General features: G+C 43.8%; 1 protein-coding gene across 1 annotated transcript in view; it reads left to right on the top strand.

The window, feature by feature from the left end:
• The window catches only part of Parp4 (poly(ADP-ribose) polymerase family member 4), an 83,249-nt gene that overhangs the window by 35,252 nt on the left and 21,521 nt on the right, over positions 1-26,476 (top strand). Inside the window, exons 17-29 of the mRNA XM_034498882.2 lie at positions 116-202; positions 2,779-2,943; positions 3,527-3,573; positions 3,822-3,900; positions 7,702-7,839; positions 10,281-10,476; positions 11,828-11,895; positions 15,102-15,289; positions 17,990-18,089; positions 19,655-19,825; positions 20,059-20,139; positions 24,149-24,229; positions 25,668-25,763. Of these exons, the coding sequence (XP_034354773.1) occupies positions 116-202; positions 2,779-2,943; positions 3,527-3,573; positions 3,822-3,900; positions 7,702-7,839; positions 10,281-10,476; positions 11,828-11,895; positions 15,102-15,289; positions 17,990-18,089; positions 19,655-19,825; positions 20,059-20,139; positions 24,149-24,229; positions 25,668-25,763 (1,497 nt within the window). The remainder of the gene's footprint in view (positions 1-115; positions 203-2,778; positions 2,944-3,526; positions 3,574-3,821; positions 3,901-7,701; positions 7,840-10,280; positions 10,477-11,827; positions 11,896-15,101; positions 15,290-17,989; positions 18,090-19,654; positions 19,826-20,058; positions 20,140-24,148; positions 24,230-25,667; positions 25,764-26,476) is intronic.

Raw genomic sequence — 26,476 nt, 5'->3', positions numbered from 1 at the left:
CAAGCACAAGGCCAATCTGGGGTACATGGTGAGTTCCAGGCCAGTCTAGGACAAAGTGAGACTTGCCTCAAAAAATGAAAACCAACAAAATCCTCATGATAATTGTCTTTTCCAGATAAAGGAGAAGGAAGAGGCCCATCAGAAATACCAAGAGGCTGTCAGCCACGGCCATGGTGCTTACTTGATGGACCAGGACGCTCCGGTACAGCTTGTCCACTCATCCTGAAGCCCGTGCATTATGGGAAATAATTTGCAATAGGAATCCATAATAGAAGCCAAGATCATTTACAGTACTGTGGACTTATGAGGTTTCTCGTAAATGTCACACATGGCGGCATACATCATAATCTCAGCACCTGAGAGGTAGAGGCAGGAGAATTGCTCCAAGTTCAAAGTCCACATGTTGTTCTACACAGTGAGTTCTAGACAGTCAGAGCTACTTAGCAAGACCTTGTCTCAAACACACTAATGAAAACCCCTTAGGAGTACAGGAAGCCAAGCCAGCCATACCCATGTGCATTGTCTAAAGGAGGAAATGAAGTCAGCGTCGTATGAAGCAGGAGGAGCTGGTACTGCCTTCAGGCTCTGGGGTGCCAGAACTGATAAGAGAACATAACGTTGGGAATACAGTCTTCGGCTGTAAAATGTAATATATTGATGTTTTTCCCAGAACTGATCTCACCTGTCACCAAGTCGTAACACAGGAGGCATTCCTGTAAGGTCTTTTAGAAATCCAGTGTTTGGTTAAAAGAAAAACATATTAAAGATTAATGCAGATCTAAGGGATACCTTGCTTTAGTTGCTTACATTTAGTTAGTTAGTGTGTGTGGACACAGCACAGTATGCATGTAGAAGTCAAAGCACAACTTTCTGAAGTTGGTTCTCTCCTTCTGGCTGTGGGTCCAGGAAGCTGAACTCAAGTCGTCAGCCTGGTGCCTTGTGCCTTCACCTGCTGAGCCATCTCAATGGCCCATTCCAGGGCTCCTGTTCAGACACTTAAAGGATTGGCACTATGAATTCTTAATAATTGTCCCTTTGTTGTTTTAGTTCTTTTCTACAGATAGATATACTTAATATCAGAAGCAATAGTTTAAGGCTGGTGAGATGGCTTAGCAGGTCAGAGTGCTTGCCACATAAGATTGACACCCTGAGTTGGATCCCCAGAACCCATGTAAAGGTAGCATAAGAAAATGGATTTCACAAAGTTGTCTCTGGCCTCCACATGCCTACATGGAAGGCAGTACTCATATTCACATACATATCCACGCCGCAGCACACACATGCTCACATTCACACACACACCGCATGCCCACACTCACATACCTCTTATACACACACACACTTCATGACACACATACACCTCGTGCACACTCATGCTTCATGCACACACACTCAACAGGTTTAAAAACAGAATAGTAATAACTTAACACTTAAGCCTAAGTTAATCATTAATTGTCTACTCTTCTTATCCAAATATGCTAAATTTTCATCATAGAGGTAGAATGGCCAGTGTAGTTAAAGATGTTGAGATGAGCTCTGTGCATATCAGGAAACAGGTATATCTGATATTCTGGATATGTCTAGAACTGGGTGCATAATGTTACAGAATTAACATGTCTTCCCAGTGAGAAATCAGTCCAGCATTAGAGATAAATAAGGAAGAATTCTTCAATAATAGTACATAACTGGTTCTGGCTAGTGCACAAAAGGGAGCCATCCCTGAACAGAAGCCTGTATCAGCTCATGTAGTTTCACAGAGACAGAAATTCCAAGGCTTGGTTGTTTGGACAAATGTGGAGCTTTGCAATGGAAAGCTGTCCTGAGGCTGCTCCTCCCAACAGGCCCTAACCAGGGTTGCCCTGTGTGCCTGGCAGAATTATGCTCTTCCTGATAATAAGAGGTCCAGGGATACTGCCTTAGCTAAGTTCTACTTTGTGGGACTTCATATTTTCTGAACAGTCTTAGTAGATGCTTTATGAGTCAGTTTATTAGTCTCAGTCTCCTTTATCAGAAGCACAGGCAGCAGAGGGCTACCATGAAGCCCTAGGCTCCACTTAGCACCAGACAAACCAGGCATGGTGACAGCAACACACCTGTGAATCTCAACACTCATGAAGTAGAAGCAGGGGGATCAGAAGTTCAAGGTCATCCTTGCCTACATAGTGAGAGTGAGGCAAGTCTAGGATATATGAGACTCTATCTGAAAGGAGGGAAGGGAAGAAAGGAGAGGAAGAGGGGAAAGGGGAAGAAATGAAAGATGTAATTTCTTTTGTTTTTCTGTCTTAGCTGCTCATTAGATTGCCAGCTTCTACAACAATTATTAATATTCCATTCAAAGAATGCTAAGTGCTTTTAAAAGTACAATTTTAAATTTAAATTTAAAGGATTTTAATGAGTAGATTAAGCATAGTACAAGCTTAGAGAATGCTGCCTTCTGCAGCCACTGAGGAACTAGTGCCAACCTCCATTAAGACCAGAGAAGCCACAGGTCCTTCGAGGAAGGGGTTGCATGGAGACACTCATGTGTCACAGTGTTTGCATCTGCAATGTGGAGTCCCTCAAGCAACTTTCTCAATGCCCAGTGTCTCCTCTGCCTCCCACAGATGTCACCCTGTCCCCATTATTAGTGAATTGTTCTAGAGTTTCCCTTTACACTAGTAATGGTATATCACCATTTTCTGGGGGAAAACTTGGCTGGTTGTTGTTGAGCACTTTAGTAATACAAGGGATTGAGTAGCTGCGTGCAGACATGCTTTCGGACAGCTGTTTGTATTTCAGGATGTTTTCACTGTAAGTGTTGGAAACTTACCCCCTCGGGCTAAAGTTCTCATCAAAATCACCTACATCACTGAACTCAGCATCCAAAGTCCTGTGGCCATCTTCTTCATCCCTGCCACTGTAGCACCGTGGCAACAGGACAAGGCATTGAATGAGAACCTTCAGGTGGGTGTGCTAGATATGAGATTTGATAGACTCCAGGTCATGCACATCTTTAATCCCAGCAGTTGGGAGGCTGAGGCGGGCAGATCTCTGTCAGTTCAAGGCCAGCCTGGACTACATATTGAGTTCCAGGGCAGCCAGGGCACCAAAGTAAGACTCTGTACCAAAAAGCCAAAAAATAAAATAAAAGGGAGGGTGCTGGAGAGGTGGTTCAGTGGTTAAGAACACTTGCTACTCTTGCAGAGGACCCAACACCCTTTAACTCCAGCCCCAGAAGATTCAGCGCCCACTTCTGGCCTGCTCGGGGACTGCACACATGCACCTAGCACACACATACATGCATGCAAAACATCCATACACATAAAATTAAAAAAATAAAGAAATCTTTATAGTAATTGTCAGAGGGTCCCTGACATCAGTTGAATTTTAGAAGTTAATGTTATCTCCTGGCCCAATGCTGTGTGTCTCACTGTTTGGGAATGAGACTGTCTGTCCTGATGCTGTCAGCTGTGCCTGGCTGAGATCACCTTAGTGCCCTAAAGCTTAGTGGAAATTCTATTATTCACATACACTTCTATTCTAACAGGACACAGTGGAGACGGTTTGTATAAAGGAAATTGGAGCAGAGCAAAGGTTAGTACCTAAAATATAAATCCTGTGGATTAGCTCATGCAGTGGGCATCGGCTTTATAGCTTCCATTTTCATTTGCAATTGTTAGAAATGCTGGGACAGGGAGGTACAGTTCCATTCTAGAATGCTTACTTGTATGCATGGAGCTCTGGCTTCGATTCTCAGGGCTGCAAAAAAGAAAGATTATTTGAAAAAACTGCAAGTGGAGATTTAAGACCTTGTACTAACACAACCTCTTCATTGCCGGTAGCTTCTCCCTGACTATGTCCATTGAGATGCCCTACATGATTGAATTCATTTCCAGCGACACACATGAACTGAGACAAAAGGTTAGTGAATCCTTTGCTTTCTGAAGAGCTCTTAGCTTCCCATTGGTTTTATTGTATCAAAAATATATGCACGTGGTATAAAGGTGAACTAATGTGTAATGCCACACCAGCTTCAACAAGCATTAGACAGCGCCTCTTGCTGCTCTACAGGTCAGAGTCCGTATGTCAAGTTGAATACCTGAGCTGTTGCTCTGCTCTTGCCCCAGAGTTTTCGTCATTTTCACCATTTTGTCTTGGTTTGTCTGCTCCATGGAGGATGGATGTAGCTCTGTTGTGTAGTGTTTCCCCAGCATGTCTGAAGCCCTGGCTTTGATCCTCATTATTGGAGGAAGAGGTTGCCTTTTGGCATCCTGTGTTGATAAGAGTATGTAAACAGTGTTTAATCGAGCCAATGAAAAGACATATTTTTATTTTCACGTGGTGAGTATTTGCCTCCATGCATGAAGGTGCACCACCTGTGTGCCTGGTGCCCACTCTGGCTAGAAGACAACATCGGATCCCCTGGAACTAGATTTACAGGTAGCTGTGAGCCTCCATATGGGTGCTGGAAACCAAACCCAGGCCCTATGCAAGAGTGGTAACTGCTCTTAATGACTGAGTCATCTTTCTAACACTGATGCTTTAATTTTTAACCTCTATATAGTATTTACTTTAAAAAGTTAGAGTTTCAATGCTGTGATCAGAAACCATGACCAAGGCAATTCTTTTATGGGACAACATTTACTTGGGGCTGGCTTACAGGTTCAGAGATTCAGTCCATTATCATCAAGGCAGGAGCATGGCAACATCTAGGCAAGCATGGCGCTGGAAGAGCTGAGAATTCTACATCTTGTTCCAAAGACAAAAACTGTCTTGTAAGCAGCTAGGAAGAGTGTCTCAAAGCCCAACCATACAGCGACACACTTCCTCCAACAAGGCCACACATAATAGTGCCACTCCCTGGGCCAAGCACATGCAAACCACCACAAGTAGGGATATAACCTTGAACTTGATAGGTACCCAAGGCTAACCTTGAACTCCTGAGCCTTAACTTCCCAATGCTGGAATTAGATTGTGTGCCCGTTTGCAGTGCACATCAGTGGTGGTGCACACCTTTAATCCCAGCACTCAGGAGGAAGAGGCAGGTGGATCTCTGAGTTCCAGGCCTTGTCTACAGAGTGAGTTTCAGGACAGTCAGGGCTGTATAGAGAAACCTTGTCTTGAAGAAAAAGAAAAAAAGAATTGTGTGGCCCTGGGCCTGGCTTGAAATATGTTTAATATTTTGTCTTGTTTCCAGTGTCCTGTCTCCTGAGTTTCTCTCCCCACACTGGCTTTTTCTGTTTGTTTGTTGTCTCCATAGCTCGTTTTATAGGTTTTCCCCCGAATGTCAGAAGTGTGGGCGAACCTTTGTATTCATCCTTCTGACTAAGATGCAAGAATACTGTCAGTTGGAACCAGGGCATTTGCAGAAGATGAATGGGAAGGATGAGTGTTCAGATGTTGACTTACCTTTCTCGTCCCTAAATGAAGTAACCCTGTACTCTAGGCTTCGTCAGCCTAGAGCTTTTAAGTCTGGGCTCTATTTGGCCAAATTCCCTTCAGTAATAAAGTGTAGTTTCAAGTGTGCTCTTCCTCTCTGTTAAGATGAAGCAGAGTTTGGAACGGGCCAGTCGGGTCAACAGGATCCCAGTCCGGCTGTGAGTGAGGAGGGGGTGGGGCAGATTTTAATGTCATAGCTCTTTTAGATGGTATTCAATAAACAGCTGTCTTAGATAGTCTTCAGTGAAACAGCTTATGTGCATACTTTATTTGGGGTAAACAACGGCTGTATATGAACCTTGGAGCATGGGAAGAAGTTTTCTGGATGAATGTAAATCATTGGCTGGAGTTTGAATTCCAGGAATCCCGGTTACTAGCTGGGCAGGATCTTATCCTGAAGGAGGAAGATGAACTTGTCCTTGGATTGCCAAGGACTGTGTGACCTTCTTCAGGTGGAAGGTGTGGGGGTCGGGCTCTCCAGATAAGGTCAGAGAAGGGGAAGCCCCTCTGGAAAAGGGAGTCCTCCATTCTGTACTGAGCTCAGAGGAGCTCTCCGACATGGTAGACTGTGACTTTAAGTAGTAGGGTTTCCCAACAATAGTGCTCTGGTTTTCTTTAGGTGGAGATGAGGAATAACTGGCACTCGATGCTTGGTTTTCCTGGCTTGGGAGGCTCCTGGAGCCTGAGGACTGGCACACCATCTGTTTTCTCAGTAATCTGTGCCTCCAGGCTGTGAACTTTGCTTCCTCTGCTCTTCAGATGAGCACACTGCTGGTGTCTGTCTCACTTGGGTAGCAATCATTTGGTTGAGTCACCCACAACTTCACAATTATGCATCCTCCTAACATATTAACAGCTTTCTGTGCTGCTGCTCCAAGTCTGCTTGTGGCCTCACACTGATTCTCTTTCATTGTGAGATTTTAGTTTTCATCGGAAGTAGAAGTCAGTGCATGGGTTTAATTGTTTCTGAACAAGTCCTCCTCACCGACTACCTTCCTCACAGATAATCCCACAATTCTGTGGCTGAAAACATCAAGCAGTTTTTACTCTCAGGTTGATGTGGCTTGGTTGAGACACGATGGTCTAGGATCACCTGCTCACACATAGCTGCTGGCCTGTGTGTCAGTTTGTATGGCCACTGTGTGCCTGGATAGTCTCATTCATGTAATGAGAAGTTTAGTTTCATTAAAACAAAGAACTATTATTAAAAACTGGGTTTTTGTTTTAATCCCAGTTGTGTGGTATGGGGCTGGTTAAGACTGTCCACAGCAACTGGCTGTGACTTACCTCGTGCTCTAGCAGGAGCATGGTTTTGTCAGCTGCAGATAGTTTCTGAGATTATGTGACATTCAGAATTCTGGGGACTTCTCAGAGAGGATATAAATGCCAGGATCCTGAGAGGTTTGGATTGTCAGTTGTTGGTTTTGGTTATTGGTTGCCATTGGTCTCACATAAAAGAAGAAATAAGAAATTAGATATCCTTATAGCAAAGAGAAAACTTGCACCAAGGAACTCAATGTCCCTGATCATCAGGAAGTAGACAACAATAACATCACTCCCTTTCCTACCCTGACTTTATTTGAAAAAATTTTCCCTCGATCCTGCTTTCTCTTCTACCTAAAAAAGTCTCCTACCCAAAGTCCGGCTACATAGTCGTGTGGTGGTGAGAGAGTCCCTGTTAGCAACAGGTCAAGGACAGCCCTATGGTGTGCTGCTCAGTCTCCTGTTGAATCGCATTTGCCTGTAGTATTGATCAAAGAAAGTCACATGGTCAACCGCCTTGGTAAATTCATAGATGCCGTTCCCAAGTGAGGGGTGCTTCTTAAAGTCCCTGCAAAAGGGTCAGTGTCCTGGAGCAGAGCCTTGTGGCCATTTCACAGTGTTGTCGTCATTATTTTAAATTATCATCTACATCTTCAAAAGTCTTTTGTATTTATGAATACATACCTTAAAACCAAAGTGTGATCCCAAGGCATCTCGTGAAGTTAGGTTTTATCATTTCAGGTTCTGCTTATATCCATATAAACATACAGATCTCTAGGTACAGAAATAACTGTCTCATACGTAACTGGATTTGGCTGTGTACGTCAACTGTAGCATTTCAGGAAGGTAACCAATGTGATAGTGGCCATTTATATTTTTTTAAAGTATTACTGCAGTGTTGATTTGTAATGGAGTAATGTGAATAATGCAAGCACTTCCCGCTCGGCAGGTCAGCACAGACGGACAGGAAGCTATTATTCCCTTGTTTACTTTGTTATGTGTTTGTGTTTTGTGTTGCAGCGCACAGACTGTAAAGCTGTAATTAGTACCATGGAAGGCAGCTCCTTGGACAGCAGTGGATTTTCTCTTCACATTGGTTTGCGTGATGCGTATCTCCCAAGAATGTGGGTTGAAAAACATCCAGAAAAAGAAAGCGAGGTATGTTTCTTCTTACTTAGGAGTAGGAAACACTGTCAAATGTGGCAATTCACTTATAGACTCTGGGGCAGAAGAATGACTACTAGTTCAAGGCATGCCTTAGTGACATAGCAAGAAAACTCAAGCATGTATACATACATACATACATACATACATACATACATACATACATACATTCTCTCTTTCTCTCTCTCTGTCTCTCTCTGTGTCTCTCTCTCTGTCTCTCTCTCTCTCTCTCTCTCTTACATGAAATAGCTGGGCATAGTTATTGCCAGCTTCCAGTAATGACACAGAGACTTATTATTTATTTATGAATTATTTGGCTGCCTCTCAACTAGCTCATATAACTTAAATTAACCCATTTATTCTAATCTATGTTCTGTCACATGGCCTATTACCTCTTATTCAGTACCAGCACCTGTTCCTTCCTCTGTGTCTGGTTGGTGAATCCTCCACCTGATTCTTTCCCAGAGTTCACAGAGATGAAGTCCTGCCTTCCATTTTCTACTTCATTTCCTATCAGCTCGTTATTAAATCAATCAGAGGTGATGGATAAGAATGTTTATGAAACACTGAGACAAGTTATGCTTCACAAAAATAACAATATCAAAGTCTGGACAGTTCTCAGCGCGTGTGGCAGAAATCAATATTTGAAATAATACAAAAGCGACCTTTACACCGTGCACAAGAAGATTATTTCAACACACAGTGCCCAGGTCTTGGGAAGCAGAGGCAAGGGGAAATCTGGAGTTAATGTTATCCTTACATCAAAATTTAAGACCATCATGTGTCAGGGGCCAGCCCCAGCTTGGTGAGAGAAGAAGAGATCTTCTTTCTTCTCCTCGTAGGTTCTTCTTGAGGCAGCTGAGGTGGGTGGAAAGAGCATTGGTGGGGGAGAGAAGGAGGGGGGAGATTCGTGGTAAGACTTTGGTCTTACAAGATAATTTGGGTTGCTATTTAATAAAATCTTACTTGTCTACGTTACCAAAGTTTACTTACTAGGCTAATGTAGCTGCTATCTCTTTGATCCTCTGAGACCAGAAACTGCAGTTTCTGGCCACTTCACACCTCAGCCCCAAAACAGCAGAGGATTAGGCAAATAGCCTTTGTACTATTTCAGCAGGAGCTGCTGGGACCTAACTTATGCCTGCTAGTCTGAGGTCTCAATAAGAAAAAGACACTTAGAGATGTGGTTATAACATTTATTACTAAGTTGTTAAAAGTTTCCTATGAAAGCTATCTAAGGGGAAAAGCAGAAGGGTCCTAAGTGGGGAAAAAAAAAAAAAAAAAACTTTTATCTGGGAAAAGGGGAAAACTCTATTCTATCTCTATTCTATCTTTTATTCTAACTCTTTATTCTAACTCTATTCTATATCTAACTATTCTAACTACCTCTCATCTCTTTTGTCTTCAGTACTTATACATCTTACTGAGTACATGGTCACATGTTACAAAGTTCATCACAAGTTCACAACAAATTTCAAATCATAAATTAAAATAGAAGTTTACAACAGAGAATGTTTACATGCATTAAACTTCTGATTCTCTTGCCTCTTCTACCCATAGATATGAACTACAGGGAACTACCACCTCCAGTTTTATGGAAGTGCTGGAGCTCACACCATGGTCTTGGTGTGTACTAGATATCCCAGTGAGCCGCATCCCAGACCCCTGTGTAGACCCTGATTCCTTGGGCATTTTCGTCTCACATGTTCACATCTTTATCTCTAACTTTCTACTCTGTTTGAATGCCTAGGCTGCCCCTCCCGAGCACTAGTACGTTATTTTATTATTGGAAAAATAATAGCTAGGAGTGGTGGAATATCCCTGAAATCTAGCACTTTGGAAGTATAGGCAAGAGAACCAGAATTCACAGTCACCCTCAGCTATATAGCTAATTTTTTTTTTTTTTTTTTTTTTTTTTGGTTTTTCAAGACAGGGTTTCTCTGTGTAGCCCTGGCTGTACCCGGAACTCACTCTGTAGACCAGGCTAGCCTCGAACTCAGAAATCCACCTGTCTCTGCCTCCCGAGTGCTGGGATTAAAGGCGTGCACCACCACTGCCCGGCTATATAGCTAATTTTATATTAGCCTTTGTTACACAATGGAGACTCCATCTCAAAAGAATAAAAAGAGAAATTTTACCGGTCTTGTTTTGGTAGCATTAGTTTACTAGAAGGTTTTGTGTGTGTGTGTGTGTGTGTGTGTGTGTGTGTGTGTAAACATGTGCCATGGAGAGCATATAAAGGTTAGAAGAAAACTTTTCAGAAAGGTTCTCTACTTCCCTGTGGCTTTGGGGACTGAAGCCAGGTCATCAGGCTTGAATAGAAGGCATTTTTACCTACTGAGCATATATCATAGGCCCTAGAAGCTTTTAGAATTGAGAGTATTTTCTTATGTAAGTTGTGAGACCTCTGATTCACTGTCTCCTTCTCCCTTTAGGCCTGCATGCTTGTCTTTCAACCGGAGCTTGCAGACGTCCTCCCTGACCTCCATGAAAAGAATGAAGTGATTATTTGTCTTGACTGCTCCAGTTCCATGGAGGGTGTGACATTCACAGAAGCCAAGCAGGTTGCCCTGTACGCTCTGTCTTTGCTGGGTGAGGAGCAAAAAGTCAACATTATCCAGTTTGGCACAGGTTAGTGCACTGTCCCCAGTGCCTCATGGATCTCTTCCTTAACACAAGTATGTGCTATGCAGACTGGTGCCCACTGGGGCTCGGCCTCATCTGTGCAGTTGAAGATACCTTAGCATGAAGCTGCAGCACAGAACTCTAAGTCAGTCAGTGCCTCTCAGTGAAGATCCATCCGCCTCTACCACTCATAAGCTCAGTAGTCACTTTGGGCAAATCCGTTTGAACCTTCGGTGCCTCTGTTACTGTATTTTTCCCTCATCTACATGATAATAACCGCTACATCATAGTCATGCAAGGACAGAGATAATCTGTGCCCAGGATTTTAAGCTTTGCTATACACTGAGTGTGACACAAGTGACACAAATGTGACCAATGTAGTCATCAACTGAACAAGATACAAGAACCTTGGTTTATTTAATAGGAAGGTCCAAAGAATCAGGACCGACATTTGCAATCAGCCCAGTCATAGATAACATGTCAGAAATGGTCACTGGCCGCACCAAGCCAGCATTGTTACTAAAAAGTCAGTGTCACCTTCCAGGAAGGAGGGCAGGGACAGCTCAAGAGTATGGCAGGGCAGAGCTAGGAGTGGTGGCTCAAATCTGTGGCTCAGGTTAATGGCTTAACCGCTCAGTAGGAGTTAGATAAAATGCTTGAAATAGTTTGGCTATGCCATACTGCTTGGATATTGGCTAATGGTAAAGGGATTATAAGAATCATATCAGGGTAACCAATTATATGGCTAATAGTGCCTTTGAGCCAAGCAGGATGGCTTACTTCTGTGATCCCAGCATTCCAGAGACTGAGGCAGGAGTGCTAATAAGATAGACTGGGCTATATTGTGAATTCCAGGCTTGCCTGAACTATAGAACAAGACCCTGTCTCATAAATAAGGCATCTCAATGATGAAAGAAGGAGCATAGAGTAGAGTCAGGGTGGTCCTGCCCTGAGGAGAATCACCTTCCATGTATCTATTTCCTTTAACAATGAAGCTGGGTGGTCCTGCCAGGAACATGGGTCATATAGGGATGGCAGGCACTTTGCTGGGGACCCCACCCTGCCAGGGCTGAGCTGCATGCCACTGACATGGCCTATACCTTGTTTTTCGTGCATGATGTAGAGATCTCTGCGTGGAGCTTGACTCAGAGCATCTTATATAGAACAGCTTACAGCATGTGCTTGGAATGTGCTTTTGTATGCCAACATGTGCATACATGGCTTTCTAAAGAGGAAGCATACACATAAATATCTAGCATTGCTTATGGTAGAAACAGTAGTATAAAGTAGCCTTGGTATTCACTAGTGGCCAGTCTGGTTGTTTAATGGCAATATATCACACCTTCTTATTGCACAGGTTACAAGGAACTATTTTCATATCCTAAGTGCATCACGGACAATAAAGTGGCCACAGAGTTCATTATGGTAAGAGAGCTGTCCTCCTCCCTGAGTCTCTGTGAGCTTGAATGGTTGGTCTAGGCCCTGGTCCTTGAATGCTTTGCACACTGGTGGGTGCAAGTGAGCTTTTCTACAGACGTATGAGATAAACCTACTTGTAAGGAGGAAGGTCTCTGGTTCACACCCGCAGAGGTCTGCCTGTAGTTGCTTGGCCTTCTGGCTTTGGTTCTTTGACAGCACAGCATATTACAGCAGAGGGAGGAGGCTCAGAACCAAAGAAAAGCAGGAACGAGCCAGGGACCCAGTATCCCCTTCCATAAGGGCACACACCCCAATCTGAATCCTAGTACATGAGGTCCCATCAACTCCCAGTAGCACCCACAGGCAGATAATAAAGCCTTTATGGGGTGGGAGATGTCAGTTATCTGACCCACAATGATGGCCTGTGATGGTGATGGTGGATGATGGTGCTGGTGATGGTGATGGTGATGGTGATGGTGGATGATGGTGCTGGTGATGGTGATGGTGATGGTGATGGTGATGGTGATGGTGGATGATGGTGCTGGTGCTGGTGATGGTGATGGTGATGGTGGATGATGGTGCTGGTGCTGGTGATGGTGATGGTGATGGTGATGGTGATGGTGGATGATGGTGCTGGTGCTGGTGATGGTGATGGTGATGGTGATGGTGGATGATGGTGCTGGTGATGGTGATGGTGATGGTGGATGATGGTGCTGGTGCTGGTGATGGTGATGGTGATGGTGGATGATGGTGCTGGTGCTGGTGATGGTGATGGTGATGGTGGATGATGGTGCTGGTGATGGTGATGGTGATGGTGATGGTGATGGTGATGGTGGATGATGGTGCTGGTGCTGGTGCTGGTGATGGTGATGGTGAATGATGGTGCTGGTGATGGTGATGGTGGATGATGGTGCTGGTGCTGGTGATGGTAGATGATGGTGCTGGTGCTGGTGCTGGTGCTGGTGCTGGTGCTGGTGCTGGTGCTGGTGCTGGTGGATGATGGTGCTGGTGCTGGTGGATGATGGTGATGGTGATGGTGGGTGATGGTGCTGGTGATGATGATGATGATGGTGGATGATGGTGATGGTGATGATGGTGGATGATGGTGATGGTGATGATGATGGTAGATGATGGTGATGATGATGGTGGTGGATGGTGATGATGATGGTGGATGATGGTGATGGTGATGATGGTGGATGATGGTGATGGTGATGATGATGGTAGATGATGGTGCTGGTGCCAGTGATGGTGGTGATGGTGATGGTGGATGATGGTGCTGGTGATGGTGGATGATGGTGCTGGTGCTGGTGGATGATGGTGATGGTGATGGTGATGGTGGATAATGGTGATGGTGATGGTGGGTGATGGTGCTGGTGATGATGATGATGATGGTGGTGGATGGTGATGGTGATGGTGGATGATGGTGATGGTGATGGTGGGTGATGGTGCTGGTGATGATGATGATGATGGTGGATGATGGTGCTGGTGATGGTGATCTCAGCACTCAGCAGGTAGAAGCAGGAGAATCAGGAGTTTAGGAACAAGAAGGTCAGCTACCTAGTAAGTTTCAGGCCAGCCTAAGCAGTGTCTACCTTAAAAAAACTAAGAAAATGGCTGTTAAGATGGCTCAGTGAATAAAGGCAGTGGCTGAGTCCCAGTCTGGGATCCACTAGATGGAGAAAACTGGCTTATGCAAGTTGTCATATGACCTCCACACATGTGCCATGGCACCATGATCCCCCCCACATACACACACACACACAGATACACACATGCACACACACATATACATGCATAGACATATACAAAAACACACACATATAAACATACACACATGCACACACATACACATATGCACATACGCACATACACATGCGTACACACATACACACATATGCAACAGACATACACATACACGCAGACATATACACTCATATATACATATATACACACATATACACATGCATACATACATACACATATGCACATCAACCAATATAATAAAAAAAAATTAAACAGCCAAAAAGAAAATCACTTACATTCCTCTCATGCACTGTGACTCCATAAGCATTTTAAGCATTTTAGAAAGTTTTCTTCTGTCCATTGTTTTAAAATGAACAAGCTGAAGATGACCAATCCTATCCCCCAGGCCAGCAAAGCCATGGCTGCTCTGATGGCATGTTTCTTTACACAGATGTTTAGTTCTTTGAAAACTGTTTTTTTAAGTGTTCAATATATATAATATATTATATTCAATATATATAATATATTGAATATATATATATATTCAATATATTCAATATATATAATATATAATATAGCAACTATAATATAGTTGCCATGGGGCATGGGACAAACTAAAAGGATATAAATATCACTGTTCCACGTGTGTGTAAATTTTTTATAATGACACTGCATCTCTAGGTTCTCCTTAGGAGATATGCTTGCTTCAGGGAATGGTGAATTCCTGACAGGTGTCCATGATGACGGAGAAATAATAAACCGATGTTATGAAGGATTTACCAATAAACTCACTAGTGATATAAAGTTACACAGATAGAATTTAGCTAAAGGAGGGCCGTCTCCAATACGCCTGGAAGATAAGTAGTGCGATAGCCAGGCTTGTCAGGAGCTACAGGAACATAAGAAAAGTAGAGATGGCTTCTGGTGTAATTAAGTTTAGGCTTACCAAGGGTATGTTTCTGTTAAGCTTTGTCACCAAGACTGCCATCCATTAGCCCCTGTTTCCCATATCAAAAAGAGCATCAGTCTGCCAGCCAGACAGGATGACCCTGGCTAATGACCTTAAAAGAACAACACGGATCTGATTCAAAATAACTGGGACAATCGTTTTGCTGTATAAATCTCCCATTTGTCCAAAATATCCAGTCTGTCTCTTTAAATATGTTTAATTGCTCAAAGTATAACTTGGAGCTGGGCCCTAACAGAGACTTACAGATAACAACATATATAGAATGCTATAGCTCAAAACCTATCAAAGCTGTAAAAGATTTCTGTTCAGGACGAGTTTCTCTTTGGGCATTTGCCAGACCAGATCTTCAGTGGAATAAAAAGCTTTCTCCTCACTGTTCCCTGGGTGTGAGATTGAAAGGAGCCTTAACTTGTCATAACAGCTGAAGTGTAGAGGTTATCATGTTCAGTCACAGTTAAGATGGATGTACCTTAAGATTGTGACACTTGCTCTCCTGCAGTCTGCAGCACCTTCCATGGGGAACACAGACTTCTGGAAATTTCTTCGCTACTTAAGTTTCCTGTACCCTTCAGAAGGGTTACGAAACATTCTCCTCATATCTGATGGGCACCTCCAGAGTGAGAGTCTGACATTGCAGCTTGTGAAAAGAAATATCCAGCACACCAGAGTGTTCACCTGTGCTGTTGGGTAAGTTTCTGAGATCTGGTCACCATAGTGACAAAAGGTGGACAAGTCTTTTTTAGTTTGTCTGTCTAGGAACTACAAGCTTGGAGCTGGTATGAATACATAAAATCTGTATGTTGCAGAGGAGCCAAGCTTTTGGCTTGGGACCATGTTGCCAGGGCTCACAACCACAGGGACCTTGGGGAGGCTGTTTCATTTGTAAAACCGGGCTTCCTGGGACTATTATTTAGCACAACAGTTCAGATGACTAGCTTGTCCTGAGTAGCCTGGCACAGCTCCCCGGGGCTGATTTGCACATGTGCATGGCTGGCAATGCCTGCCCTTGGGGCTGCACCTGCCTCACACCTGCCTCACACCTGCTTCACACCTGCCTTCTCCCTCTCTTGTACTATCAGTTTTCTGCATTAGCATCAAAGCCCTGAGGTCACAGTCTTTCCTCAAGTTGTTGGAGTTACTCCTCCTGATTGTAGTTGGCATCTGTGTGAGGAAAAGGCAGGGAGGGTCTCCAGCTGCTCTCATGGAGCCTTCACCTGGTGCCTGGCCCTGAAGCCCAGAGATTATTCTTGCACAGCTTCCACCTGAAGACACCAGGTGTCCCTGTTGCGAGACAGGACATGAGGCAGATTAGTGATGTGTTATGTAGACTGCTGTGCTATCCTCACAAGTGAGCCCTGACTACAAGCTCTGGGTTTCTGGGGTCCATCCTGCCTCTTCATAGCCTCTGAACACACTCTGTGGCTACTGATGATAAAAGCAGAACTGGCTACTCCCACAACTCTCCATACCTTTGTTTCTTGTTTCCCCTTTGTATTGGTTGTTTAGGTTTGTTTTAAGACAAGGTCTCACTCAGTAGCCCAGACTAGCCAGGAAATTACTATGCAGACCAGACTAGTCTGGATCTTGTGATCTTGCCTCTGGATTTCAGGCATGTGCCACCATGCCTGGCTAGACTGATGTTTTGTTTGTGACAGGGTCTCTGATCTTCCTTGGACCCTGATCTTTCTCCTTTACCTTCCATGTGTGGAATTACAGATGTGTACTGGCACACCTGGTTTGGTCAGCGCTGGGAGTGAACCTAGTGCCTTGTGCATGCTAGGCAAACACATTACAAAGTGAGCTACTGAAGACCCCCATACTCGGGAGACCCTTCCTCAAGTCTCAGGAAATCACGACCACCCAAAGATCACAAGAAACCATACCTGGATACAATCAGCAGAGGCTTTATTAGGGAAGTTGGCTGGCCAAGGTCAAACCACGAGCTCTCTCAAGAACAGTTTGACCTCGAGTGGTGGGCTAAGGGGTCTTTTATAACATGGGGTGGGGAAAGGAAGGCATTTTCATGCGGTTACACATGATTGGTTGTTTTACAAATTTTGAACATAGCATTGGGAAGACCAAGGGAGGGAAGGGTAACCAAGAACAGTGGAACATTTCAGAGGAATCTAGCCCAAATGATCCAGAGTCATGTGAAAATCACTCTGCACACTCATTCTTCTCAAAAATGTGGTTTTACCATGTCACTGCCCCACCCTGTCATTTACCAACTATTTATTGACTATTTCTCACTTGTTTCAACCTAAAGCCACAGCCCTGTCATCATGTTTCGCCACCTGAATGACTTTCAGCCAGTTCCTGAAACTGGCCTGGCTTGCTTCAGAGAAAAATTTCCATGTCCCTAAAAGAACTCAAAAAGCATCTATATATGTATATATTCTATAAAAATGATTTTTATAATTTTTCATTCTTCACCTTCTGGGTAGAAAACAGGTTGTACATCTCTTCCTTTGAAGAGACATCCTGCATGTTTAACAGTCCTGGATTTCCTAATGCTTATCTGCACAAGGACTTTGTGCTCTCTATGTTTTGCCAATGCTATATTGACTCAAGAGCCCCACTTGCCTTGGGTATGCTCAACCATGACCTACACCCTAGCACATTTAATCTGTTTACCCTGAGAACAGAAAAGCAAATTCTTCACTCATCTTTCTTGATATCACAACTATGTCTAGAATGTCTTGAAAATTACTGGGTATCCTGGCATAAACTTATAATCTCAGCTTCTGACAGGCTGAAGTAAGAAACTAAAAGTTCGCTGGGCAATGGTGGCGCATGCCTTTAATCCCAGCACTTGGGAAGCAGAGACAGGCATATTTCTGAGTTTGAGGCCATCCTGGTCTACAGAGTGAGTTCCAGGACAGCCAGGGCTATACAGAGAAACCCTGTCTCAGAAAAAAAAAACAAAAAAAACAACAACAAAAAAAAAAAAAAAAAAAAAAAAACCTAAAAGGTCAAAGCCAGTACAGGCTACTGAGTAAGACCTGTCTAAAAACTAATGCAGCTGAGCCTGTCATAATGTCACACACCTGAAGAGGTGGAAAGATTGCTGCAAGTTCAGCAATAGCCTGGGTTACAGAGTGAGATTCAAAAAAAAGGGGGGGAAGGAAGGAAGGAAGGAAGGAAGGAAGGGAAGGGAAGGGAAGGGAAGGGAAGGGAAGGGAAGGGAAGGGAAGGGAAGGGAAGGGAAGGGAAGGGAAGGGAAGGGAAGGGAAGGGAAGGGAAGGGAAGGAGGCAGAGGCAGGAGCATCTTGGTGAGTTCGAGGCCAGCCTGGTTTATAGAGTGTGTTCCAGGACAGCCAGAGCTGTTAGAGAAACTGTGTCTGGAAAAAAAAATGTTTTTAATTAAAATGTGTGAAATGTGTTCAGTTCTACAGCAAATCGTCACATCTTAAGGACCTTGTCTCAGTGTGGTGCTGGAGTATTTGAATATTTTAACTCAAAATCTAAGCACAGTTGGAAAAAACAGGTATGTGGGTTTCTTTTTTAAACATCTGTACTCCTATGTTTACATATGGAAATCCTATCTACTTACTAGCCAGGTAGTACCTTCTGTCTTTTGTGAATAGACAAGACCTACAAGGAAGCCAAAGCTTTTGAAACATTTTCTTTAATAATAGGAAAGGCCAAGCTGGGTGGACGCGGTAGCACCGTGCGTGAGTGCATGCGTGCGTGCGTGCCTTTATTCTCAGCACCTCTCCTTCCTCTGCCCCACAGCACTAGGATTGCAGACGTGACCACGCCCCATGCTAGTTCTTCATTGTGATCAAATGCACACAGATTTACAAATCCAAAGTTGTCTAACCATCACTTCCAGCTATTTCCAGAACTTCATCACATCCCCAACAGAAAGTCTATAATAATACAATATAAATAAAATATAATAATAACTCTGTATCGCCTCCTGCCTTCAGTGCTGGACAATAAATATCTATTCTATTTCAAGTCTTTATGAATTTGCCTTTTCCAGATACTTCTAGATACAAAGGCATAAAACATTTGTTCTTTTGTGTCTGGCTTATTTAACTTAGCGTAATGTCCACAAGACTTATCAGAGTGTTGTGTTTTTGACAGAATTTCTTTTCATTTTAAGGCCAAATATTTTATTATTTTTTAATTGGGTTTTGAAAAAAAGGAATCTCATGTAACCCAGGCTGAGCTGAGGATGGGCTTGAACTCCTAACCCTACTGCCCCCATTAATCCAAGTGTTGAGATTACAGGTGTATGCCACAATGCTCATCTTAGGGGTGAATAATCGTGTATCAGATATTCATTCATGGTTATCCTGTCATAACGAGAGGTGATGAAAAGAGAGATGGAGAGACAGGGAGGGGTGCACACACACACCTCCTTGTATTTGTTAACCTATCAGTGAACTTGGCCTCTCCCACCACTCACTGCTGTGACGGTGCTTGTGTGAAGGGTGAAGGCCGGCTCACAGGATCTGTGCAGCCTTTCCAGTTGTTCAACTCTGAGTTTGTACTCAGATGTGCAATTCTTTTTGTCCATAGCATCTGTATATTTCCCACTCCTGCTGGCAATGATCCAGAGCTGCCCAGCTTGTGTGACAAGTGCTTCCACTGCTGAGCCATCTGCACAAGCTAAAATAGAAAAACTTAAATATATTTATTTAAGCTGGTGGCAACTTTAATCCCAGCACTTGAGACGCAGAAGCAGGTAGATCACTATAACTTTGAGACCTGCCTTGTCTACAAAACAAGTTACAAGCCAGCCAGGATTATATATTAAGACCTTGTCTCAAAATAAAATTTCCCCCCTTTGGAAAAATGCCCCATGACAGAAGGAAAAAAAAAACTATAAAATCCTCAAAGACACAATGTAAGCTTCTAAGTGTTAAGTAACTATTTCTGTGGTTTGTTGACTTTATAGTACTAGAGATTGAAACCATAAAACCGTTTATGCAAGGCAAGCACTCAAGTGACCTACCAACTACATGTATCCCTGGCTGGCTTTTTGTTTGTTTGTTTTTAGACGTTAACATTAAAGGAGAAATATTTCCTCTTGTATGACAGATAGAAGCCCAAATGACCAGGATACGTTCCCCAAGTTGCCACTCTGTCTCTGTCAAATGGCAGCAACTTAGCAGAGATGCCCCTGAGCCCCTGCAGGCCCCGGCGTGGGTGCCCTCCTTGTTTCACAATGATCGACTCCTGGTCTATGGATTCATTCCTCATTGTACACAAGTAAGATGTAGATTCCTTACCCTATGGGAAAGACGATGAACTTTGCCGTTGCTCTTCCCCTCACCCCTACCCCTTTCCCTCTTCTTGGCATTGCGGTTCCCCTCTGGGTGCCTGGCTGGGGAAGTTCTTGATTTCTCTTGGGAGGGGAGGGTGTTGCCAGAAGGGCTGCCGTTCCACTAACACACACTGGGAACAGAAATACTAACAGAGCACGTGTGTATCTTCTGTTTCAGGCAACTCTGCGTGCACTCATCCAAGAGAAAGAATTTTGCACAATGGTGTCAACTACAGAGCTTCAGAAGACAACGGGGACTGTAAGATTCAAATCTTAAACTGCTGGGCTCTGGGCAGAATTCAGTGGGAAAGTGCTAACTAAGCGGGTAGAGGGCTCTTCCATTTCCAGACACCCACAAAGCTATGGACAGAAAGTTACAGTTGTCAGTTTTCACATATAAGTTCCATGTACTTCCTCTGTTGTTCTGTGCTGATATGTCAGCATACATATGGAGAGTAGTCAGGAGGTTATCTGTGCAACTGGGATGGAGATATGTCCCTTTAATGGGTCTTCGTCTGGGAATCTTGGATCTGTCCATGGGTAAAACTAGCTTGCAAGTAAACATGTTTACTTGTCATTGTGTGTACATACTTATAACCTCAGCACTGGAGAGGTAGAGGCATTAGGATTGGGAAGTTGAGGTCATCCTTGGCTACAAAGCATGTTTGAGGCCAGCCTAGGCTACATGGACCTTTTCTCAAAACAAAATGTGATCATTTTGTTTCTATTTGAGATACTATTTAACTCAAGATGGCCTTGAACTTGAAGAATTCCTCCTGCCTCTTGTGTACTGATACTACATTCATTCTGATACTGTCTAACAAAAGTTGTTACAGACCCCCTGGGTAAGGGCAGAGTGCCATAAAACTCCCCAGTTCAGATGTCAGTTGCAAATGTTGTTCTTCATGTTACCTACTTATCCAGTTTGTCAAAATTGGAAAGAAGTTGAAGATCCCCTAAACCCTTTCTCAGAACTCAGGAAAGCAGTTCATTTGCTGTTGTTGATTCTTATTACAGTGAAGGGCCAAATTACAACAGTTCAAAGATCTTTTTTTTTTTCTAACAGTATTTTAAATTAATCTTTATTCTTTTGAGAGTTTCATACATGAGTACTGTATTTACATAATTTCTATTCCTCCATTCCCTCTCCAACTCCTCTTGTGTCAACTTGACACTCTCCCTCTCAAGTTCATGACCTCTTCTGTAATTATTCTCTCTCTCCCCTTTTTGCACATGGGCACACACACACACACACAGACTATTGAGTTCATTTAGTGTCGCTCTTGATTCACATGCTTAGGGCTGACCACAAGGAACTGAATAGTCTGTGAGGAGGCTCATCCCTAGACAAGACTGATTGTCTCTTTCTCAGCAGCCATAGATTACCTATAGGCTTTCATCTGAATGTGGTGGTGGTGTCATGTAGGTCTTGTTTAGACAGCCATATTGTTGAGAGCTCACTGGTGCAGCTTCCCTGTTATGTCTAAAAGACGCTAACAGCAGGCATCCTACAGTCTTTCTACTCCTCTGATGGTGCTCCCTGAGCCTTAGGTGTAGAAGTTCTGTTGTAGCTTGAACTGGTTAATCTTGGCCAACTAGACACAAACTAGAGTCACCTGTGGAAGGGATGCTCAACTGAAGGATTGCCTCCATCAGATTGGCCTGTGGAAATGTGTGGATTATTTGCTTGATTAATTGTTGGAGGGGGCAGTACATTTTCACTGTGGGAACTGAGTCCAAGATGTAGAAAGGTAGCTAAGCGAGCCAGGAGAAACACGCCAGTCAGCATCATCCCTCCCTGCTTCAGCTCCCGCCTCCAGGTTTCCAGGGAACCAGAGAGCCAGATAAATCCTTTCATTCCCAAGTTTCTTTTGATCAGTGTTTTATAACAGCAATTGAAAAGCAAAATAGGACATAGACATGTCAACTGGGCACCATGCAGACACAGATGTGCCAGTCGGGCACCGTGCACAGTGCAGCCACTTATTCTTAGAATTCTGCCAGTTACAGATCTCTGCTGCAAAAAGAAGCTTCTGTGGTGAAGGGTGGGAGCTATACTTATCTGTGGGTATAAAGCTGAGTATTTAAAATACAGTTAGAAATTATATTAGCGTAGGGAATGGCAGTAAGTGGCTCTCTTCAATTTCCTTCTTTGGATAGAAGGTTTTGTTGTAGAGGACTTTCACCTCCTTGGTTAGATTAAGTCCTGTGTTTTTCTTTTTTGATGCAGTTATGAATGGGCGTGTTTCTTATGTGCTCCCTCACCTTGCTTGTTACTAGTATATAGAAAGGCTATGAGTTTTTGTCAGTTGATTTTGTATCCTCCCACTTAGGCAAATGAGTTTAGAGCTCTTCCTTGGCTTTACTTGCATCTCTATGATCATTTCATAGAACAGTGGAAAAGCATATACTTAGCCTGTGGCAAACTGTGGGTTCAATCCTAAATAACAACAAAGTTACTCTTCTAGGCACAGGCAGACAGCCAGAGCCTGCTTTCTCAGGAGGACCAGCTGGCCTTGCTAGGTAGCCAAGGACCTTGACCTCCTGCATCTAGCTCTTAAGTGCTGGGGCTACAGGGGTGTGCCATTATGCCCAGCTTCTTTTGATTTTTTTATACTTTATTTTAATTGAGGATTTTGTATATGAAGATTGTTTTTGTCAAATCCATTCCCCACTCCCTCCCACCCTTTCCGCACCATGGACTACCACTTTCCCTCCCACAGTCATGTGCTCTTATTTAAACCCATGATCCGTCTGGTGCTGTCTGCATGTGCATCAGTATACGGCCATCGGCTGGAGCATGAGCAGTCCACAGGGCACCATCCCTGAAGAAAACTGACTCCTCCTTCACTTGCCAGCAGCTCCCCAGCTGGGGCAGGCGTGCCTGAGCCGGTCCCTCACCCGTGCTGGCATTTTGGCTGGCTTGACCTTGCGGGTCTTGTGTATGCAGTCAGAGCTGGCCCTGTATGTTTGTGTGCCATGTCCCTGTCCTGTTCCCAGAGCACAGATTCACACCAGCCCTACACTACCCCTGGCTGCTACAATCTTTCTGTCTTCTCTTCTCTTGTGGGATGATCCCTGTGGATCTGTGTTTTTAATCTTTGTATTTTTATTACATTTATTTACTCTGTGTGTGTGTGTGTGTGTGTGTGTGTGTGTGCGCGCGCGCTCGAGCGCGCCACAGCACTAGTGTGGAGATCAGAGGACAACTTGTGAGAATCATTCCACCATGTGGGTCCCAGGGATTGAACTCAGTCCTCAGCTCTGGCTACAGCAACTAACTGTAGCTCTTTCTGTGGAGAGCCTCACATCCATGCACTCTGCTGCCTCTCTCCTTGAAGTCTGGCTTTCTTTTATTTTGTCTTGTTCTATTTTTTACAGAATCTCATGTATCCAAGGCTAGCTGAAGTTGGCCCTGAATTTCTGACCCTCCTCCCTCTTGATCCTAAATGATGGACTTACAGGCTTGCATGTCCACACCTGGAAATGGCACACATCTTAAATTACATGTTTATTCCTTTTATTTTGTGTTTGCGTGTAGGCACGAATGCCACAGTGCATTTGTGGAGGTCAGACAGGACTTGAAGGTTCTGTCCTTCTACCATGTGGGTTCTGGAGTCAAACTGAGGTTGGCAGGCTTGGGGGGCAGTGACCACACATGGAGTCATCTTGTCAGCTTTAAGTGCCATTACTAATGATAAAATTGTAAAACTTAGAATTATTGAGATCAGACATTGACATTCAAGTCGGTATTACTGGCATGGTGTGAGACAGTCTACTCAAGCTTGCTGCAGTGGCTCATGCCTGTAATCCAGCTGCAGTGGCTCATACCTGTAATCCCAGCACACTGAAGGTAGAGGCAGCAGAGTTCAAGCAGCCTAGGTAGGGTAAGGAGCTGAGGACATGGTCCGTGGGTAAAGGTGCTTACTTTACCACGCAAACCTAACCACCTCAATCTGGATCCCTAGAACACATATAAAAACAGCAGACAGAATAGTGTACATGTCTGTAGTCCCAGCAGAGTCCTGAAGGAGGGAGGTAGAAGGCAGGACACTTTCCGGAAACCTGCAGGCCAGCTAGCCTGGCTAACACAGCAGCAAAGAAACCCAGTCTTAAAATACGGTCAAAGACTAACACGAGCTGTGCTCTGACCTCCACACATACACTTTTAGCATATCTGTACCACACACAAGAGCAAACACAGACATGCACTCACGTGTGTCTCACACATATGTAAAGTCAATTTATTTCCCCCTTGCTACTTACAGATGATTCACAAGCTGGCAGCACGGGCACTAATCAGGGATTATGAAGATGGCATTCTCCACGACAATGAAACCAATCACGAGGTCTGTTCTGGTAAAAGCCAATATGCATTGTTCTATGTGACTCCTAAATTGCTTTATTCATAGGAATATAGAGTAGGGGTAATAGAATAAAGAAGAATGTGATGTCAGGGCATCTGTCAGCATCTGTCAGCATCTGTCAGCATCTGTCAGCATCTGTCAGCATCTGTCAGCATCTGCAATGCCAGGTCTGGGGTGCAGGTGCTCAGTGGCTGTTTGCTGAGTTCATTAATGAAAAAAAAAAAAAAAAACAATGACAGTGACTGTCTGAGACTTCTGTGATCTTCCCCCATGAGAATAGCCTGGAGGAGGGCTCAGAGGATGCTCATGGAGTGCCAGGAATAGCCATCACCTCTCACCTCCTGAGCTGTAACTCAGCAGCTCAGGGACAGGATGGGGGTAACATGCCTCAGACACTAGGCAGAGTCATATTCACCTTGTTCCCTCTTTGATGGACAGAGGAGGGTCCTGGCAGAGGGACCATCTTGACCATCTACTGTGACAGTCAGGCTGTGTTCTTCAATGAGGTTTGAGCATTGGTGTTCAATGCCATGCCTGGAAAGGATGCCAGGGTACCATGTAGGGCTCAATGGCTATCACAACAGGTAGCATATAGCCCTGTGCTTTCCATGTGTGTGGCCACTTAGTACATCTGACTAGCTGTACCTTAAATAACCCTAAACAATTAAAGATACCTGTACAGTTCTTCAGCTTTACAGTGGGAGCCATAGACGTTGAGAGAAAGAGGAGACTCATGGCATGTGAGAGCTCTCCAGAAGCTGCTGTATAACTGTACACTATATGACCGTTTGCTGAGGGCTATGTAACTAAACTGCTTCTGTGATTCAGCTAAACGAGTCACCTCAAGTCACAGGAAACACATGTGACCTGCCTATGATACTTAGACAGGACTCCTGACTCAGTGTCTAATTTGAAATACTAATTATGAAGTTATTTACTTAAGGCAGGAGAGACAGCCGAGTTGGTAGAAGGCTTGCGTAGCAAGCACAAGGCTCTGAATTCAGTATCCAGGTGTAATGGTGCACATGTATGATCCCAGCACTTGGGAAGTTAGAGGCAGAAAGAGCAGGGGTTCAAGTCAGCAGCAGCCACATAGCTGAGTTCCAGGCTAGCGTAAGATAAATGAGATGCTTTCTCAAAAGAAATGGATGAGCCTGGAGTGGCTCACACCTTTAATCCTAGCAACCAGGAGACAGACACAGGTGTATCTCTGTGAGTTCAAGGCCAGTCTGGTCTACATAGCAAGTACTGGGGGTACGTAGTAAGACTGTCTCAAAAAATGATATGTTTATGTTTTGAAAAAAAAGAAAGTAAATGAATATATTACATGACTTATTTGTCACAGCAAAACACTTTGGATTATTTTATAACCTTTAAGCCCATTACATATAAACAAACTAACAGTTTCATTCTATCCTAGATGAAGAAAAACATCATGAAATCTCTGATTATCGAACTCAGTAAAGAAAATTCTCTTATTACACAATTTACAAGCTTTGTGGCAGTTGAGAAAAGGGTATGTATTATTATTAAGATTAAACTTTTATTTTGGTCACTTTTGGGCTGGAGATATGGCTCATCCAGGACCCAAATTCAGTTCCCAGCACCCACAGATGGCTAACAATAGCAACTCTACCTCCAGAGAATCTGGCGCCCTCTTCTGGCCTCTGTAGATACCCACACATAAATAAAAATACCTTTTTTTTTCTTTTTCTTTTTAAAATAGTGTAGACAAGGCTGGCCTAAAACTCACAGAGATCCACTTACACATATCTCTGCTTCCTGAGTGCTAGGATCAAAGTTATGTGTCACCACACCCAGCTTAAAATACTTAAAAAAAAAAACTCATTGTTACCAGAAGTGGTGTATAAGTGTTTAATCCCAGCACTTGAGGGGCAAAGACAGGTGGATCTCTGTGAGTTTCAGACCATCTAGGGATACAGTGAGACCCTGTCTCAAAACACAAAACAAAAACAAGTAAATAAATAAGAAGAAAATTAAAAAGCCAGTGAGCATGTATCTGGGTGTGGAGGCATGCCTACAATCCTAGCACTCAAGAGGCAGAGGCAAGAGGAGGTTGAGTGAGTTCAGCCCAGGCTACACAGGGAAATTGTGTGTCAGAACAGCAGCAGCCGGTTATGATGGTGCATACCTATAATCTAGCACTTTGGAAGCAGAAACAGGAGGATTGCCATGAGTTGCAGGGCAGCCTGATCTACATTGTGAGTT

The sequence above is a fragment of the Arvicanthis niloticus genome, chromosome 3, assembly GCF_011762505.2.
Source record: "Arvicanthis niloticus isolate mArvNil1 chromosome 3, mArvNil1.pat.X, whole genome shotgun sequence".
Lineage (NCBI taxonomy): Eukaryota > Metazoa > Chordata > Mammalia > Rodentia > Muridae > Arvicanthis > Arvicanthis niloticus.
This window is presented reverse-complemented; position numbering and strand designations above follow the sequence as displayed.